At 41.2% G+C, this 16,938-nt stretch overlaps 1 protein-coding gene across 1 annotated transcript; it reads left to right on the forward strand.

The window, feature by feature from the left end:
* Nucleotides 1-84: 84 nt before the first annotated feature.
* Nucleotides 85-12,442, forward strand: LOC135092216 (persulfide dioxygenase ETHE1, mitochondrial-like; the record flags this gene model as incomplete). Its single annotated transcript, XM_063990548.1, has 7 exons — nt 85-206; nt 1,033-1,169; nt 6,343-6,428; nt 7,230-7,329; nt 9,360-9,542; nt 10,074-10,190; nt 10,556-12,442. Coding segments are annotated over 7 exons (825 nt in total), but the record flags the coding sequence as incomplete, so codon positions are not given.
* Between the last annotated feature and the right edge of the window lie 4,496 nt (nt 12,443-16,938).

Here is a 16,938-nt window from a genome sequence, read left to right on the forward strand (position 1 = left end):
ACACCCTGCCTCTCCCCAGGGACAAGCGGCCACCATGGGGGCCTACAAGTACATGCAAGAGATTTACCGCAAGAAGCAGAGTGATGTGATGCGCTTCCTGCTGCCGGTGTGCGCCTGGCAGTACCGCCACCTCAACAAGCTGCACCGTGCCCCTCGCCCCACCCGCCCCGAGAAGGCAAGGCGCCTCGGCTACAAGGCCAAGCAAGGTGTGTTCTGCTCTGTTATGTTCATTTGTATGTTGGGAGTGGCCTTTTCAATGGCTGACCCCTGATTGATTGATTGATTGATTGATTTATTTATTTATTTATTTATTTATTTATTTATTTATCTCCCTTTTCTACAGGATAGGAACTGCCAAGGCGAAGAAAAAGTTAGGAAAAAACATCCACTAGAAAGATAATTCGGTCTTGATTAATTTTTATGTAATATTGGCAATCTGTCATACTGTTTGCATTGATGAAAAGGTTATTATATCAGGTTCCTAGATTCCCTTCTGATGAGTGTGTATATCTCTCTCTCTCTCTCTCTCTCTCTCTCTCTCTCTCTCTCTCTCTCTCTCTCTCTCTCTCTCTCTCTCTCTCTCTCTCTCTCTCTCTCTCCAGCATGCTAAAGACTAAAGACCAATTAAAGTTTTGCTTCTGAGGAAAGTGCAGTTATTCACTTGTGTAGGTATTTGTAATCTACTTTTAAAGGTTAGGGATAGGCCTCTTAGACATGTCTAAAACACTTACTATGCTGTAGTGTATACCAGGCCAGCAACCCTACATAGGATGGCCCAGACCAAGCACTACACACACATCGTTCACTCTTAGCCCATCAGCCCCTAGTAGAGAAGGGCAGTCACATAGACCACCATACTGTACTACAGGAGATAGGCATAGCACATGTTGCCACACTTAAAATGATGATAACCCATGCACCACTCATATGGATGATGTTGAGTCATACAAGAAGCACTGATTGTCTCCAAACACACACACACTGCCAGCCCATCCCCTCCCTCCTCTAACCTGCGTGCCCCTCCCCCTCCAGGCTTCGTGATCTACCGCATCCGTATTCGCCGCGGTGGCCGCAAGCGCCCCGTGCCCAAGGGCGCCACCTACGGCAAGCCCAAGAGCCACGGCGTCAACCAGCTGAAGCCGACCCGCAACCTGCAGTCCCTGGCGGAGGTAGGTGGCCCGTGCAAGCCTTGGTAGTGGTGGTGGCGGTGGATGCCAGCCAGGTGATCCATTGCCTTGTATATCTTGATATTTGAAGTGATTTGTGTTAGTTCTTTTTTTTTACCCTGCCATAATTTTGTTATTACTTTCACAAGTTTAACCTTCTAACAGCATGGTAACTGCAATATGACAATTTTTACTTCATGTGAGTGATTCGAGATGATTTAAAATATAATTACAGGGTGCAGCAGAAATATCTTGCATATTTTTCCTTTTGTTAATCTTTAAAATGTTGGAAGCATTTGTGCCACACCCTTTACAAGTCCTGGAAGCTTAGAAAAACTTGATTATTTAGTGATGGGTATCAGGGTTGCACCTGAAAACCTGCAGCACACTACTGTAATATGACTAGAGAGAAGCCATAGCAGTCAAGGGGTCAGTCATTTTAGTTGCTTTGAACACTTACTGGTACCACGTGACTCCAGTGTTGTGGCACCTTGCTTTTTTTATTTTATATATTTATTTATTTTGTTATCAAACAAGCTAGATAAGTTTACGTGTAGAAAAGAGCTTGGTAGGAACTGACTCACGAACAGAGTGGTGGATGAGTGGAATAGGCTTAGCAGCTTGGGTCATCGCCAACACACTATGTAGTTTCAAGAGAAGGTTAGATGATTATGTGGATAGGGAAGACTGGTACCAACAGGAAGGCTGACAGCATGTGTGGAAGGATAATAGACATGGTTAGTGCAGGAGCTGCCTAGTGTAGAGCATTCAGACTTTTGCAGTGTCCATGTGGTCCTAATACCTTGAATATTGTTACTTCTGCTTGCTTTTATGCCTTAAGACTTGCTAGGATCAAAGTTGCTTGTTGGACATAAAGATATTTGCTTGCCGTACTGTATTCTGGTGTGTTTACTTTGATTTCTTTTACACAAGTATTCCCACAAGCATCCCACTGCCACACCACCACCTCACCTCATGCTGGTCTGGGGCTGGAATCAATCTATTTTTGTTCCATTGGCAAGGAAATACAAACCTATCTTTGACATTATTTAGTTTAGGAAACTTCTCGAAGCTCAAAGATTCCGGGATGAGCAACTTGGATTCAGGCTAGACTCAAAATTGGATTCACTTATGCTTTTTAATGAGTTTTTTTTTTTTCCACCCAGCTGGGTGGAAAAACAGCCCCGTGTAAACCTGCCTTTAATAAGCGTTGCTGTACATGAGTGGCTGAAACTTCAATGTTGTATACTCCAGTAGATAATGCTCGCTTGCGCACTGCCATTTAGTAAACGCTAACGAATAATTTTAGGTATTAGATATTAATAACAGCTGTAAATTCCCACAGAGCGAAAATCCCCTGAATGTCAGTCACTAAATGTATGAAAAGTCCAAGTCTGGGGACAAAATCCCTAGAAGTGAGAGCCCTGCAGGGAAAGTAGGACCAATATTACCTCAGTGAGTAGGTAGTAGTACAAATACTGTCAGAATGCTTGCTACTGTTAGTCTTCTGCTGGCCTTGATTTATTTACGCCAGTCATAAATGGATTTTATAGGAGGCAGTAGGAAGAGGCAGTAGACACCTCCCGAAACGATAATTACTCCCAGTGAGGTCTCAAGCACTGTTCAGGGGGTGCTGTGAACTTATCATTAAACCCAGCTGTGACCTCACTGAACGTTTCCCTTTGTGTCTCACAACACAAGGGGGCAGTCACAGCCTGCCCTCTAAAGACAACTCTCTTCCTCCACACAATTATAAGCACCTAATAACACACACCCTTTACTCAAAAATTTTAAAATCATCATGGCGACTCCTACATCAGCCTCGGAGTCCCCATCTGGGGAGGGGACCATAAATGTCCCCAGGTCGGACTGCCTTTCTGTCGACGACCCTAAGTGTCTTGACACCCCCCTCAACTTTTTCTTCATTAACTTCTGCAACATTCGCGGTCTAAGATCTAATTTTCAATCTGTAGAACACCACCTCTCCTCTTCTAAACCTCATCTTCTTTTCCTCACTGAAACTCAGGTGTCTGAGGCAACTGACAGTAGCCCCTTTTCTGTTCCCTCCTACTTTCTCTATCCTCATTTTCAATCCAAAGCCGGATGCTTCGTTTATGTGCGCAATGACTTGACCTGCTCTTGTGCCCACGCTCTTGAATCTTCCGAGTTTTCCACCATCTGGCTACGACTACAGAGTCACTCTCATACTAAATTTATCTGTGCTGTATACCTCTCACCTAACTCCTCTGATTATAAGAAATTCTTTGACTACTTAACTTCTAAAGTGGAGCACATTCTGACCCTCTTCCCTTTTGCAGAGATCTCCATTCTTGGAGACTTCAATGTTCACCACCAGCTTTGGCTTTCCTCTCCCTTCACTGACCATCCTGGTGAACTAGCCTACAACTTTGCTATCCTCCATGACCTAGAGCAATTGGTGGAACATCCTACTCGTATTCCTGACCGTCTTGGAGATACGCCCAACATTCTTGACCTTTTCCTGACCTCTAATCCTTCTGCTTATGCTGTCACCCTTTCTTCTCCGTTGGGCTCCTCCGATCACAATCTCATATCTTTATTTTGTCCTATCGCTCCAATCCCTCCTCAGGATCCCCCTAAGCGAAGGTGCCTCTGGCGTTTTGCCTCTGCTAGTTTGGGGGACCTGAGGAGGTATTTTGCTGATTTTCCTTGGAATGACTACTGCTTCCGTGTCAGAGACCCGTCTTTGTGTGCTGAGCGCATAACAGAGGTGATAGTGTCTGGCATGGAGGCGTACATTCCTCACTCTTTTTCTCGTCCTAAACCTTCTAAACCTTGGTTTAACACAGCTTGTTCTCGTGCTATACATGATAGAGAGGTGGCCCACAAAAGGTACTTAAGCCTTCCTTCACCAGAATCTCATGCACTTTATATTTCTGCCCGGAACCATGCCAAGTCTGTTCTCCAACTAGCCAAAAACTCCTTCATTAACAGAAAATGTCAAAACCTTTCAAGATCTAACTCCCCTCGTGATTTCTGGCATCTAGCCAAAAATATCTCCAATAACTTTGCTTCTTCTTCTTTCCCTCCTCTACTTCAACCAGATGGCACCACTGCTATCACATCTATTTCTAAAGCTGAACTCTTTGTTCAAACCTTTGCTAAAAACTTTACCTTGGACGATTCTGGGCTTGTTCCTCCCTCTCCTCCACCCTCTGACTACTTCATGCCACGTATTAAAATTCTTCGCAATGATGTTTTCCATGCCCTCACTGGCCTAAACCCTCGGAAGGCTTATGGACCTGATGGGGTCCCTCCTATTGTTCTCTGAAACTGTGCCTCCGTGCTTGCACTTTGCCTAGTCCAACTCTTTCAGCTCTGTCTGTCAACATCTACCTTTCCTTCTTGCTGGAAGTTTGCCTACATTCAACCTGTTCCTAAGAAGGGTGACCGTTCTAATCCCTCAAACTACCGTCCTATTGCTTTAATTTCCTGCTTATCTAAAGTTTTTGAATCTATCCTCAACAGGAAGACTCTTAAACATCTATCACTTCACAACCTTCTGTCTGATCGCCAGTATGGGTTCCGTCAAGGCCGCTCTACTGGTGATCTTCTGGCTTTCCTTACTGAGTCTTGGTCATCCTCTTTTAGAGATTTTGGTGAAACTTTTGCTGTTGCCTTGGACATATGAAAAGCTTTTGATAGAATCTGGCACAAAGCTTTGATTTCCAAACTACCCTTCTACGGTTTCTATCCTTCTCTCTGTAACTTCATCTCAAGTTTCCTTTCTGACCGTTCTATTGCTGCTGTGGTAGACGGTCACTGTTCTTCTCCTAAATCTATTAACAGTGGTGTTCCTCAGGGTTCTATCCTGTCTCCCACTCTCTTCTTATTCATTAATGATCTAAACCAAACTTCTTGTCCTATCCACTCCTACGCTGATGATACCACCCTGCACTTTTCCACGTCTTTTCATAGACGTCCAACCCTTCAGGAGGTAAACATATCACGCAGGGAAGCCACAGAACGCTTGACTTCTGATCTTTCTAAAATTTCTGATTGGGGCAGAGCAAACTTGGTATTGTTCAATGCCTCAAAAACTCAATTCCTCCATCTATCAACTCGGCACAACCTTCCAGACAACTATCCTCCAGCGTGTGGCAGGTGGTGCAGGCAGCCATGCATGGTGCTACGAGTACCCGCCATGATATGTCCTTGCCTGCAGGAATAGTTGTGGCTTCCTCTGGGAATAGTTTCTTGAATATTTAAAGAAATTTGTTGCAACACAGTACGCCAGATTTATTCACTACCTCACCAGTGTAGCCCAGGCCCTGGAAATAACAACTAGGTAACACACACACACACACACACACACACACACACACACACACACACACACACACACACACACACACACACACACACACACACACACCTTACATATCTGTTTACAATATTGCAACCCAGTAAACAAGAGCTTGCAACCCAGTACATGTTCCAGCCAGTACTCTGAGCAACCCTGCCTCACACTGGCCTCCTGCCCCTCAACTCCCACTCACACTTAGGTATAGGGAGCAAGTAAGTGTGGGATTGATGCAGTCGTGTCAGGTGCCATCATTAGCAGTGTTTTCTAATAATGGGAAAAAAAAAGATTATACGGTAGATAGTGAATTGGAATCAGATGTGTGTCCCTTCCAGTAGAATAAATAGATAAATAAGAATTAGTCAGAGTGTGTCTTTCCAGTAGAATAATTAAATAAGTATTTGTCAGTGGTGCTCTTTCACGTTTTCTGTAATTATTTGTCTATTCTTCTATTGAGGGGAAAAAATTTTTGTTAAATGTTTCCTTCAAATTGTTTTGAAATTATGGTTATACTTCTGATAATTTCAATAAACAAGAGACATCGATGCCTTTCGTACCTCAGATGTCTGATTGTTGTACAGCCATCCCTCATTATCCACTGGGGTGAGGTGAGACACACACTCATGGAAAATTAATGCCCCCTCTTAAGAACACCCCTGAACTCCCAGAACATTGTGTAAATAAAGAAAAACTGCATTTATATGGTTGAAAACATTTACCAATAAACTATATGCTATTTGAATTTGTAGTCATCAGCAATCCATGTAAAGTGAAACCATGGAAACTGAAATGAGGGACGACTACATTAACATTTCCCTTCAACCTCTTTGCCAGTGAACACCCACATGCATGCCGACCACATCACCGGCACAGGCCTGCTGAAGAAACTGGTGCCTTCCTGCCAGTCTGTCATCTCAAAGGTTTGTGTCTACCTGTTTGTTTACTTGTTTGTGGTCTGTAAGTGTGAGTCAAGCTTGTGTGTGTGTGTGTGTGTGCGTGCGTGCGTGCACTAAAATATGTATGTACCTTGTTTTTCATGACTGGACTAAAATTAGTGCTTTTGATATACAGTATTATTATTATTTCTTATTATTATTACTATTTTTTATTTATTGTTTGTGTTTCATGATTTGATGTAAGACTGTAATAATTATCTGTCTACCTATATCTTTATTTAAACATTTTTCTCTTACATAATTACCTCCTGTCTCCCTACTTCTGTGTATCTGTTCATTTACATAAATATATATCTATCTACTTATGTTTCTGTAAATATGTATCTTTCCTCGGTTAAGAGTATGAGTGACATGTGTACATATGTGTGAGCGTGTGGTGTCTTGTCTGGGCCACTCCTGTGTGACTGCCAGCCTGCTGTATACCTAGATAAACAGACAGATTTGTGTGTCTGTCTGTCTGTCTGTAGTGGGAAGATAGATGTGTGTCTCTGTAGTGGGAGCAGATGAAAGGTTTTTTTTTTCTTTTTTTTTACTTTTTAGGTTTTACTTGAGAGAAATTGATTTGAGTTTTTGTATGATTTTAATGAGCACACTTTCATAGACATTTCTGTTTTCAGTATGACTTTTAACTTTGAATGTACATAACTGTTCTGAAGCCAAAAAGTGATTCAATTTTAGTATACAAACTGAATAAATAAAGTTTGTATTACTATTACTATTATTATTATTAAGATGTGTGTATATGTGTGTGTTTGGCTCCAACAGGAGTCAGGAGCCATGGCTGATGTGCACGTCGAGCACGGGGAGGTGGTGAAGTTTGGCGAGCAGGAGCTGGAGGTGCGACAGACCCCGGGACACACCAATGGTCAGTGCCCTCAACAATTCCTCTGTTTGACACACCTTTCCTTCACCACCAACCTCTCCAAGGCACCTTTTCTTGCTCCACACCCACCTGCAAACACTGCACTGGCTAGAAATTGCAAGATCTATTTTTTTTATTTATTTATTTTATTTTTTTGTCACCTTCTTTCTTGCAGGTGGTTATTGAGACTCCATACATTGGTGGTAGTGGTGTGTGTTGTTGTATGTCGCAGTGAAGGGATGAACAGCAGTGATGAGTCTTAGTGAACCTCAGGAATGTTGAAAGAGTTCTGAAGGATTTGTAGTCTTACATGCATGGATTTTTAAACATTTGTCAGAGGTTTGTAGTCATACAGTAATATATATATATATATATATATATATATATATATATATATATATATATATATATATATATGTTTTTTTTTTCTTTTTTAATACTGGTGTGCAACTTTTTTAGAGTTTTAAATGCTTTGTAGAGTACTAACTACAACTTTGAGGAGAATTGTTAGAGGTCTACAGAGTCACAAAGATACATGTATAGTTCATTTATTAATTTAAGGTACATGTATAGTTCATTTATTATTTTTATTTTTATTTATTTATTTTATTTATTTATTTATTTATTTATTTTATTTATTTTATTTCATTTATTTTATTTTTTAGAACTTTAAGACTCCTTTGGAAATTTTCAATGAGTCTTTAATTAAGGACCTTTATTGTATTTCTTATAATCTTAAAAGATGTACCTACATGTATTTTTACTTTATTTACTTTATTTATCTCTTTAAAAATATGAACCTGTAAGCATTATTTCTAGAGAATCTTGCAATTCTTAAGAAAATCTTCATGATAATCCTACAGAGAACATTAGCAACTTGAAAACAAAAAAAATAGCAACATATTTATCACCTTGTAGACCCAAATGCTCATCAGGGGAAGCTTTACAGACCATGAATAAGAGAATTTTGACATCCCATCGAGTAGCCATAGAGGCCTGCCATATGACAGGCTTTGGAGAAAATGACAGATAAATTTTGAAACCCAGTTGATTAAGTGTAGAATTCTTGTAGAGGCAATGATATATAGAGAAATTTTGGAGCCCAGTTGATTAGGTGTAGAATTATTGTAGAGACAATGATATATAGAGATATTTTGAAAGCCAGTTGATTAGCTGTAGAATGGTATATGTGATAATTGTAAAGGTCCATTGAGTAGTCTTAGTATTCTTGAAGCTGGAATATGGTAAATTATTAAAGGTTTTGACAGATGGAAGGTATTGTAAAATACTGTTGAGTAGATAAAGAATTGTTGTCATTGACATGGTACAGAAGACTACAAATACAAGAGATGAGGTGGAAGAATTTTGGGTCTTGTTAAGTGCACAAACATGAAAGAAATTTGCTAAGGAGGTACACAAATATTGAAACATTTTGAGGTCTTGTTAAATACACAAATATGAAAGAATCTTTAAATCTTGTTAAGTGCATAAATATGAAGGAATTTTGAGATCTTGTTAAGTGCATAAACATGAAAGAAATTTGCAAAGTAGGTACACAAATATTGAAGAATTTTGAAATTTTGTTAAGTGCACAAACACAGAATAATTTTAAGATTTTAATTGCACAATGAATTCCTAAGACCTTTCAGTTTCTGATATGTAAAGTTGATTATAAAACCTCACTGAGTAGGTGAAGAATTCTTGTTTGAGATGGTAGACAAATACACACGAGGCAATATAGACAAAAATTAAAGCTTTGTTAAGCATACAAACATGGAAAAATTTGAAGATCTCGATAGGTACATCATCATTTTTTTATTTATCAGTTTTTTATACGGAAGAATTTTGAAATCTTAACTGCTCAATTAATTCCTGAGAGTGACTGTATCGTTGTATCCTTGATGCTCACCTTCCTCTTGATCTTGATTCTACATATGACTCTGGACGTTTGTATTAGCAGCTCGGAACCCTGTAGGAAAGAAACGACAAACAGAAAAACAAGCAGTATCTTTCACACCACTGATTCCTTGCAGGCTGCGTTACCTATGTGTGTCATGGGGAAAAGTTTGCCTTGACTGGCGACGCACTGCTCGTCCGAGGGTGCGGCCGGACCGACTTCCAGGAGGGATCTGCCGAAACCCTCTATGAGTCAGTCCACTCCCAGATCCTGAGCCTCCCTGACGACTTTGCTCTCTACCCAGCCCATGACTATGTTGGTGAGTGTGCAGTGAGGGCAGTGAGGTGCCGAGGCATTTGGGAAACATGTAGGTACGAGTAAGTGTATTTTAAAGAGGGTTTGGGAGAACTGTAATTTTTGATGGTGTTTACATGGCCCATGACTGTGTTGGGGGATGATTACAGTGAGGGTAGTGAGGGTCTAAGGCATTGAAGATTTAGGGAAGTGTTTTGAAGAGGATTTGGGTACATATGGAAGTGTGGTTTGTATGTTTTTTTCACTTTTTCTTGTTGATGTTTGTGAGTTTAGTTTGTTCCACCTGTCATCCCCATTTATCCATTTAATCTTTTAAAGCTCCCTAATGACTCAGCACTAACAACCTGAATGCTGAGTCCATTCCATTCATCTACCACCACATTTTAGAACCAATTCCTTCCTATCCTTTAAATCTAACTTTTACAAGCTTGAAAACTTTATTTCTTGTCCTACCCTCATTACTGACCCTGAGAATGTCACCACCACCATCACCACCACCACAACAAGTAAAACATCTCTTTGTCTGCGCCAACAGGACATACCGTGACATCTGTGGCAGAAGAGAAGGAGTTTAATCCTCGCCTGACCAAGAGCAAGGAGGAGTTTATTGACCTCATGAACAACTTGGGCCTGGCATACCCTAGGAAGATAGGTGGGTACTCTGGTGATTGAGGCACACTGCATTGATTGTATGGGATATGTGAGGGTGTTGTAGAGGGAGTGAGAGGAGGGATAGGAATAAGTGGCTGTTTTTGGGACTGTAAGGGAGATTTAAAGGTGTTTTAGAGGGAATGGAAGGTGTGTGTGTTGTTGTTGTTGTTGTTGTTTTCTATCAAGAGTTGTCTAGTATGCTCTTCCTCCTCTTGCTTCTCTTTTTTCTTGTAATCTTCCCAATCCTTCTATTTATCTGCACTTTTCAGACATACTTTTACTACTGCTACTACTACTACTACTACTACTACTACTACTACTACTACTACTACTACTACTACTAAACCCCCTCCTTGTCTCCCACAGACATCTCCCTGCCAGCCAACAAGGTATGTGGGCTGTACAACCTTCCCGATGACCTGGCAGAGAAGCTGAAGGATGAATAGATGTGATGACAGTGATGGCAGTGATGGTGGTAGTGGTGGTGGTGTTGAGGTGGTGGTGCCTTGGCTACCTTAAGCTGCTGCTACACAGGGCAAGATTCCCGCGGAAAGGAACTGTACTCTGAAACACTTATGCGCTGCACCTCGACAACTTTCAAAATGCTTTAGTAGAAGTGGCACGTGTTTTTAAGGGTGTTTTGTGGTTGTAGAGAGAGATTAGCAAGGTTTCTGCATTATTAACAGGAGAAACGTTCTTGAGAACCTGTTTAATCATCTCTGTGGCCTTTGGAAATAGTTGTGATGAGAGAGCAGAGTGCTCCAGTAACCTTTTTTTTATAAGCAATTACTGATTCCTTGAGCAAACATTCTTACGAGGGAACTTCTCTTATGCAGAATGACATCTGAAAATCCTTCAGGTCTTGTAATTATTTCACTTAAAAGTATAGTAATCTTAGGTGGGTGTGATAACAAAAAAAAAAAAAAAAAAAAAAAAATGACCACAATAACCGATAAATCAATAACGATAATCTTATCGGTGACAACTGGTAATTGATAACTGGCGATAAATTTTTTGCCCAATAATCGATAAATCAATAAATTCAGAATTCCAATACTATTGATAAAGATAATGACATTTTGAATAAAAAAAAAGTTGATAAATCCAAATCTTTATCTTTATCTTAGAAAACTTGGAAAAATCTTAGAAAAAATTCAAATTCAATGCTTATCCTGTCTCTTCACCAATAAAAAGTGTTGCTTTAAGTAAAATAACTACATTTGACTCTGAAAGTTTAAAACTTCAACATGTTCATGTTCCAAAAACTAAAAATTATTGATCATTGCTAGTTTGGAACAAAGTATCGACAAAGCTGATGAATCAGTAACGCGGGAAAAGTAATTATCGGATAACCGATGACCCGATATCGTTATCACGATAATTTATCACAACAGCATCAGCTTATGACAGTAGTGTACTTACGAATAAACGTGAAAATTTAATTCAGACGCTTTCTTCAGATATGCACCGAGATGGTAGGTGTGAACATGGAGGGCTCATGGAAGCAGTCACCCTCTGACTTGACTCCTGGCTGTGTGGGTGGGAACTGCTTGCTGTGGGGAATGTGCCCTGTGTAATAGTGGTTGTACGGCACATGTGATAGTATTGTGATGCATAGAGGCTGCTGTGGGCTGGTCTGGTTAGCATGTTGGGCACAATACCATGATTTCTTGCCTCCCAACTCCTGGTGCTGAGAGTAATGGTGCATCTGTGTGTGTGTGTGTGATCTGGCCATCTAGTAAGGAGAGGGAATGAGAAACCTATGAAGACATCTTTAAAACACCTGCTGAGTATGGATGATGAAGGGACTGAAAGAGAATTGGATTGAGAGTAGACTTGTAGAAAGTGGAAGCAACAGAAGATGCAAGGGAGAGAAACAGCTAGAGAAGACACATATATTGGCCAATCCCTGGACATGATTTCAGTAAGCAACCCAGAAATAAAACTTGGAATGTTGAGAGAGAGAGAGAGAGAGAGAGAGAGTAGCACTGGGAGGTTTTGTGCCTACATGTTAATTAGCACCACAGCCACAGTAGGTGATAAGAGAATGAGTTACCACAAGGATTTTATAGTTTGATTTTAATGTGTCGATACTGAAGAATTATTTTAAAACACAGAGTAGTTAGGTAATATATTTTAGTATTTCCAGTAACTGGTGATGGGTGTAATGTATTTTTATGCACAAAAGCACAATTTATTTATATGTATAGAAGTGGATTGAAGGAAAAATACACTGCATACTGAATAATGCAACACAAATGTTTTATTGGCCCACTGAGAAGTGTCTGTGCCTCCGTGTGCAGCAGTGCTGTGATGACCTGTGTGTGGGTGTGTTTCCAAGTGTTGTGTTGGGGCAGTGCATTCGGTAAAGGGACAGATTATTACAGTTATATTTGTGTTGGCTGTGGCAGGTTGGGGTTGTAATTAAAGGAATTGAGTGTTATTTCAGTAAGGTATTCCCTCTGCCTGCCCCTTGTTTTTCTTGATACTTGGCAAAGGGACAAATTATTACCACCACTATTTATATTTGTGTCAGCTGTGGCAGGCTGGTGTCATAATTATAAAGGAATGGAATGTTATTTCAGTTCGGTATTCCCTCTGCCTGCCCCTCGCTCTCCTACTTGATACTGGTAAAGGGCAGCAGTGAGGGGTGATGGTGTGACGCCTGACTCAGAGCGGTAGAGGAAACTTCTCAAAGCTCGAAGATTCCGGGATGAGCAACTTGGATTCAGGCTAGACTCAAAATTGGATTCACTTATGCTTTTTAATGAGTTTTTTTTTTTTTTTTTTTTTTTTTTTCACCCAGCTGGGTGGAAAAACAGCCCCGTGTAAACCTGCCTTTAATAAGCGTTGCTGCACATGAGTGGCTGAAACTTCAATGTTGTAGACTCCATTAGATAATGCTCGCTTGCGCATTGCCATTTAGTAAACGCTAACGAATAATTTTAGGTATTAGATATTAATAACAGCTGTAAATTCCCACAGAGCGAAAATCCCCTGAATGTCAGTCACTAAATGTATGAAAAGTCCAAGTCTGGGGACAAAATCCCTAGAAGTGAGAGCCCTGCAGGGAAGGTAGGACCAATATTACCTCAGTGAGTAGGTAGTAGTACAAATACTGTCAGAATGCTTGCTACTGTTAGTCTCCTTCTGGCCTTGATTTATTTACGCCAGTCATAAATGGATTTTATAGGAGGCAGTAGGAGGAGGCAGTAGACACCTGCCAAAACGATAATTACTCCCAGTGAGGTCTAAAGCACTGTTCAGGGGGTGCTGTGAACTTATCATTAAACCCAGCTGTGACCTCACTGAACGTTTCCCTTTGTGTCTCACAACACAAGGGGGCAGTCACAGCCTGCCCTCTAAAGACAACTCTCTTCCTCCACACAAAACTATAAGCACCTAATAACACACACACCCTTCACTCAAAAATTTTAAAATTATCATGGCGACTCCTACACCAGCCTCGGAGTCCCCATCTGGGGAGGGGACCATAAATGTCCCCAGGTCGGACTGCCTTTCTGTCGACGACCCTAAGTGTCTTGACACCCCCCTCAACTTTTTCTTCATTAACTTCTGCAACATTCGCGGTCTAAGATCTAATTTTCAATCTGTAGAACACCACCTCTCCTCTTCTAAACCTCATCTTCTTTTCCTCACTGAAACTCAGGTGTCTGAGGCAACTGACAGTAGCCCCTTTTCTGTTCCCTCCTACTTTCTCTATCCTCATTTTCGATCCAAAGCTGGATGCTGCGTTTATGTGCGCAATGACTTAACCTGCTCTCGTGCCCACGCTCTTGAATCTTCCGAGTTTTCCACCATTTGGCTACGACTACAGAGTCACTCTCATACTAAATTTATCTGTGCTGTATACCTCTCACCTAAATCCTCTGACTATAAGAAATTCTTTGACTACTTAACTTCTAAAGTGGAGCACATTCTGACCCTCTTCCCTTTTGCAGAGATCTCCATTCTTGGAGACTTCAATATTCACCACCAGCTTTGGCTTTCCTCTCCCTTCACTGACCATCCTGGTGAACTAGCCTACAACTTTGCTATCCTCCATGACCTAGAGCAATTGGTGCAACACCCTACTCGTATTCCTGACCGTCTTGGAGATACGCCCAACATTCTTGACCTTTTCCTGACCTGTAATCCTTCTGCTTATGCTGTCACCCTTTCTTCTCCGTTGGGCTCCTCCGATCACAATCTCATATCTTTATTTTGTCCTATCGCTCCAATCCCTCCTCAGGATCCCTCTAAGCGAAGGTGCCTCTGGCGTTTTGCCTCTGCTAGTTGGGGGGACCTGAGGAGGTATTTTGCTGATTTTCCTTGGAATGACTACTGCTTCCGTGTCAGAGACCCGTCTTTGTGTGCTGAGCGCATAACAGAGGTGATAGTGTCTGGCATGGAGGCGTACATTCCTCACTCTTTTTCTCGTCCTAAACCTTCTAAACCTTGGTTTAACACAGCTTGTTCTCGTGCTATACATGATAGAGAGGTGGCCCACAAAAGGTACTTAAGCCTTACATCACCAGAATCTCATGCACTTTATATTTCTGCCCGGAACCATGCCAAGTCTGTTCTCCAACTAGCCAAAAACTCCTTCATTAACAGAAAATGTCAAAACCTTTCAAGATCTAACTCCCCTCGTGATTTCTGGCATCTAGCCAAAAATATCTCCAATAACTTTGCTTCTTCTTCTTTCCCTCCTCTACTTCAACCAGATGGCACCACTGCTATCACATCTATTTCTAAAGCTGAACTCTTTGCTCAAACCTTTGCTAAAAACTTTACCTTGGACGATTCTGGGCTTGTTCCTCCCTCTCCTCCACCCTCTGACTACTTCATGCCACGTATTAAAATTCTTCGCAATGATGTTTTCCATGCCCTCGCTGGCCTAAACCCTCGGAAGGCTTATGGACCTGATGGGATCCCTCCTATTGTTCTCCGAAACTGTGCCTCCGTGCTTGCACTTTGCCTAGTCCAACTCTTTCAGCTCTGTCTGTCAACATCTACCTTTCCTTCTTGCTGGAAGTTTGCCTACATTCAACCTGTTCCTCAGAAGGGTGACCGTTCTAATCCCTCAAACTACCGTCCTATTGCTTTAATTTCCTGCCTATCTAAAGTTTTTGAATCTATCCTCAACAGGAAGACTCTTAAACATCTATCACTTCACAACCTTCTATCTGATCACCAGTATGGGTTCCGTCAAGGCCGCTCTACTGGTGATCTTCTGGCTTTCCTTACTGAGTCTTGGTCATCCTCTTTTAGAGATTTTGGTGAAACTTTTGCTGTTGCCTTGGACATATCAAAAGCTTTTGATAGAATCTGGCACAAAGCTTTGATTTCCAAACTACCCTCCTACGGTTTCTATCCTTCTCTCTGTAACTTCATCTCAAGTTTCCTTTCTGACCGTTCTATTGCTGCTGTGGTAGACGGTCACTGTTCTTCTCCTAAATCTATTAACAGTGGTGTTCCTCAGGGTTCTATCCTGTCTCCCACTCTCTTCTTATTATTCATTAATGATCTTCTAAACCAAACTTCTTGTCCTATCCACTCCTACGCTGATGATACCACCCTGCACTTTTCCACGTCTTTTCATAGACGTCCAACCCTTCAGGAGGTAAACATATCACGCAGGGAAGCCACAGAACGCTTGACTTCTGATCTTTCTAAAATTTCTGATTGGGGCAGAGCAAACTTGGTATTGTTCAATGCCTCAAAAACTCAATTCCTCCATCTATCAACTCGACACAACCTTCCAGACAACTATCCTCTCTTCTTCAATGACAGTCAACTGTCCCCCTCTTCTACACTGAACATCCTCGGTCTGTCCTTTACTTATGATCTGAACTGGAAACTTCACATCTCATCTCTAGCTAAAACAGCTTCTATGAAGTTAGGTGTTCTGAGACGGCTCCGCCAGTTTTTCTCACCCCCCCAGCTGCTAACTCTGCACAAGGGCCTTATCCGTCCATGTATGGAGTATGCTTCACATGTCTGGGGGGGGGGTTCCACTCATGCTGCTCTTTTAGACAGGGTGGAATCAAAAGCTTTTCGTCTCATCAACTCCTCTCCTCTAACTGACTGTCTTCAGCCTCTCTCTCACCGCCGCAATGTTGCATATCTAGCTGTCTTCTACCGCTATTTTCATGCTAACTGCTCTTCTGATCTTGCTAACTGCATGCCTCCCCTCCTTCCGCGGCCTCGCTGCACAAGGCTTTCTTCTTTCTCTTACCCCTATTCTGTCCACCTCTCTAACGCAAGAGTTAACCAGTATTCTCAATCATTCATCCCTTTCTCTGGAACTCCCTGCCTGCTTCTGTATTTCCACTTTCTTATGACTTGAATTCCTTCAAGATGGAGGTTTCAAGACACTTATTCATCAATTTTTGACCACTGCTTTGACCCTTTTATGGGACTGGCATTTCAGTGGGCATTTTTTTTTAAATTTTTTATTGTATTTTTGTTGCCCTTGGCCAGTGTCCTTCCTACATAAAAAAAAAAAAAAATACTCGTTTCTTATCATTAGTCTCCCCCAAGAAAACAAAAAAAGTTTGTTTTCTTTAGTTTTCATTTGTAAGGGTCACTAATATTTTCTGCACTGATCACATGTATGTAAAAACAATAGCGATGATTTCAGATAATTTCTTTCAATATTATTGCTTAAATAAATAATTTTAGAATTGATGTCACCTGGAAGAGATGTCGGTACTATCTTGAAGGAAAAAAAAAAATATATATAT

Source organism: Scylla paramamosain, chromosome 39, assembly GCF_035594125.1.
Source record: "Scylla paramamosain isolate STU-SP2022 chromosome 39, ASM3559412v1, whole genome shotgun sequence".
Lineage (NCBI taxonomy): Eukaryota > Metazoa > Arthropoda > Malacostraca > Decapoda > Portunidae > Scylla > Scylla paramamosain.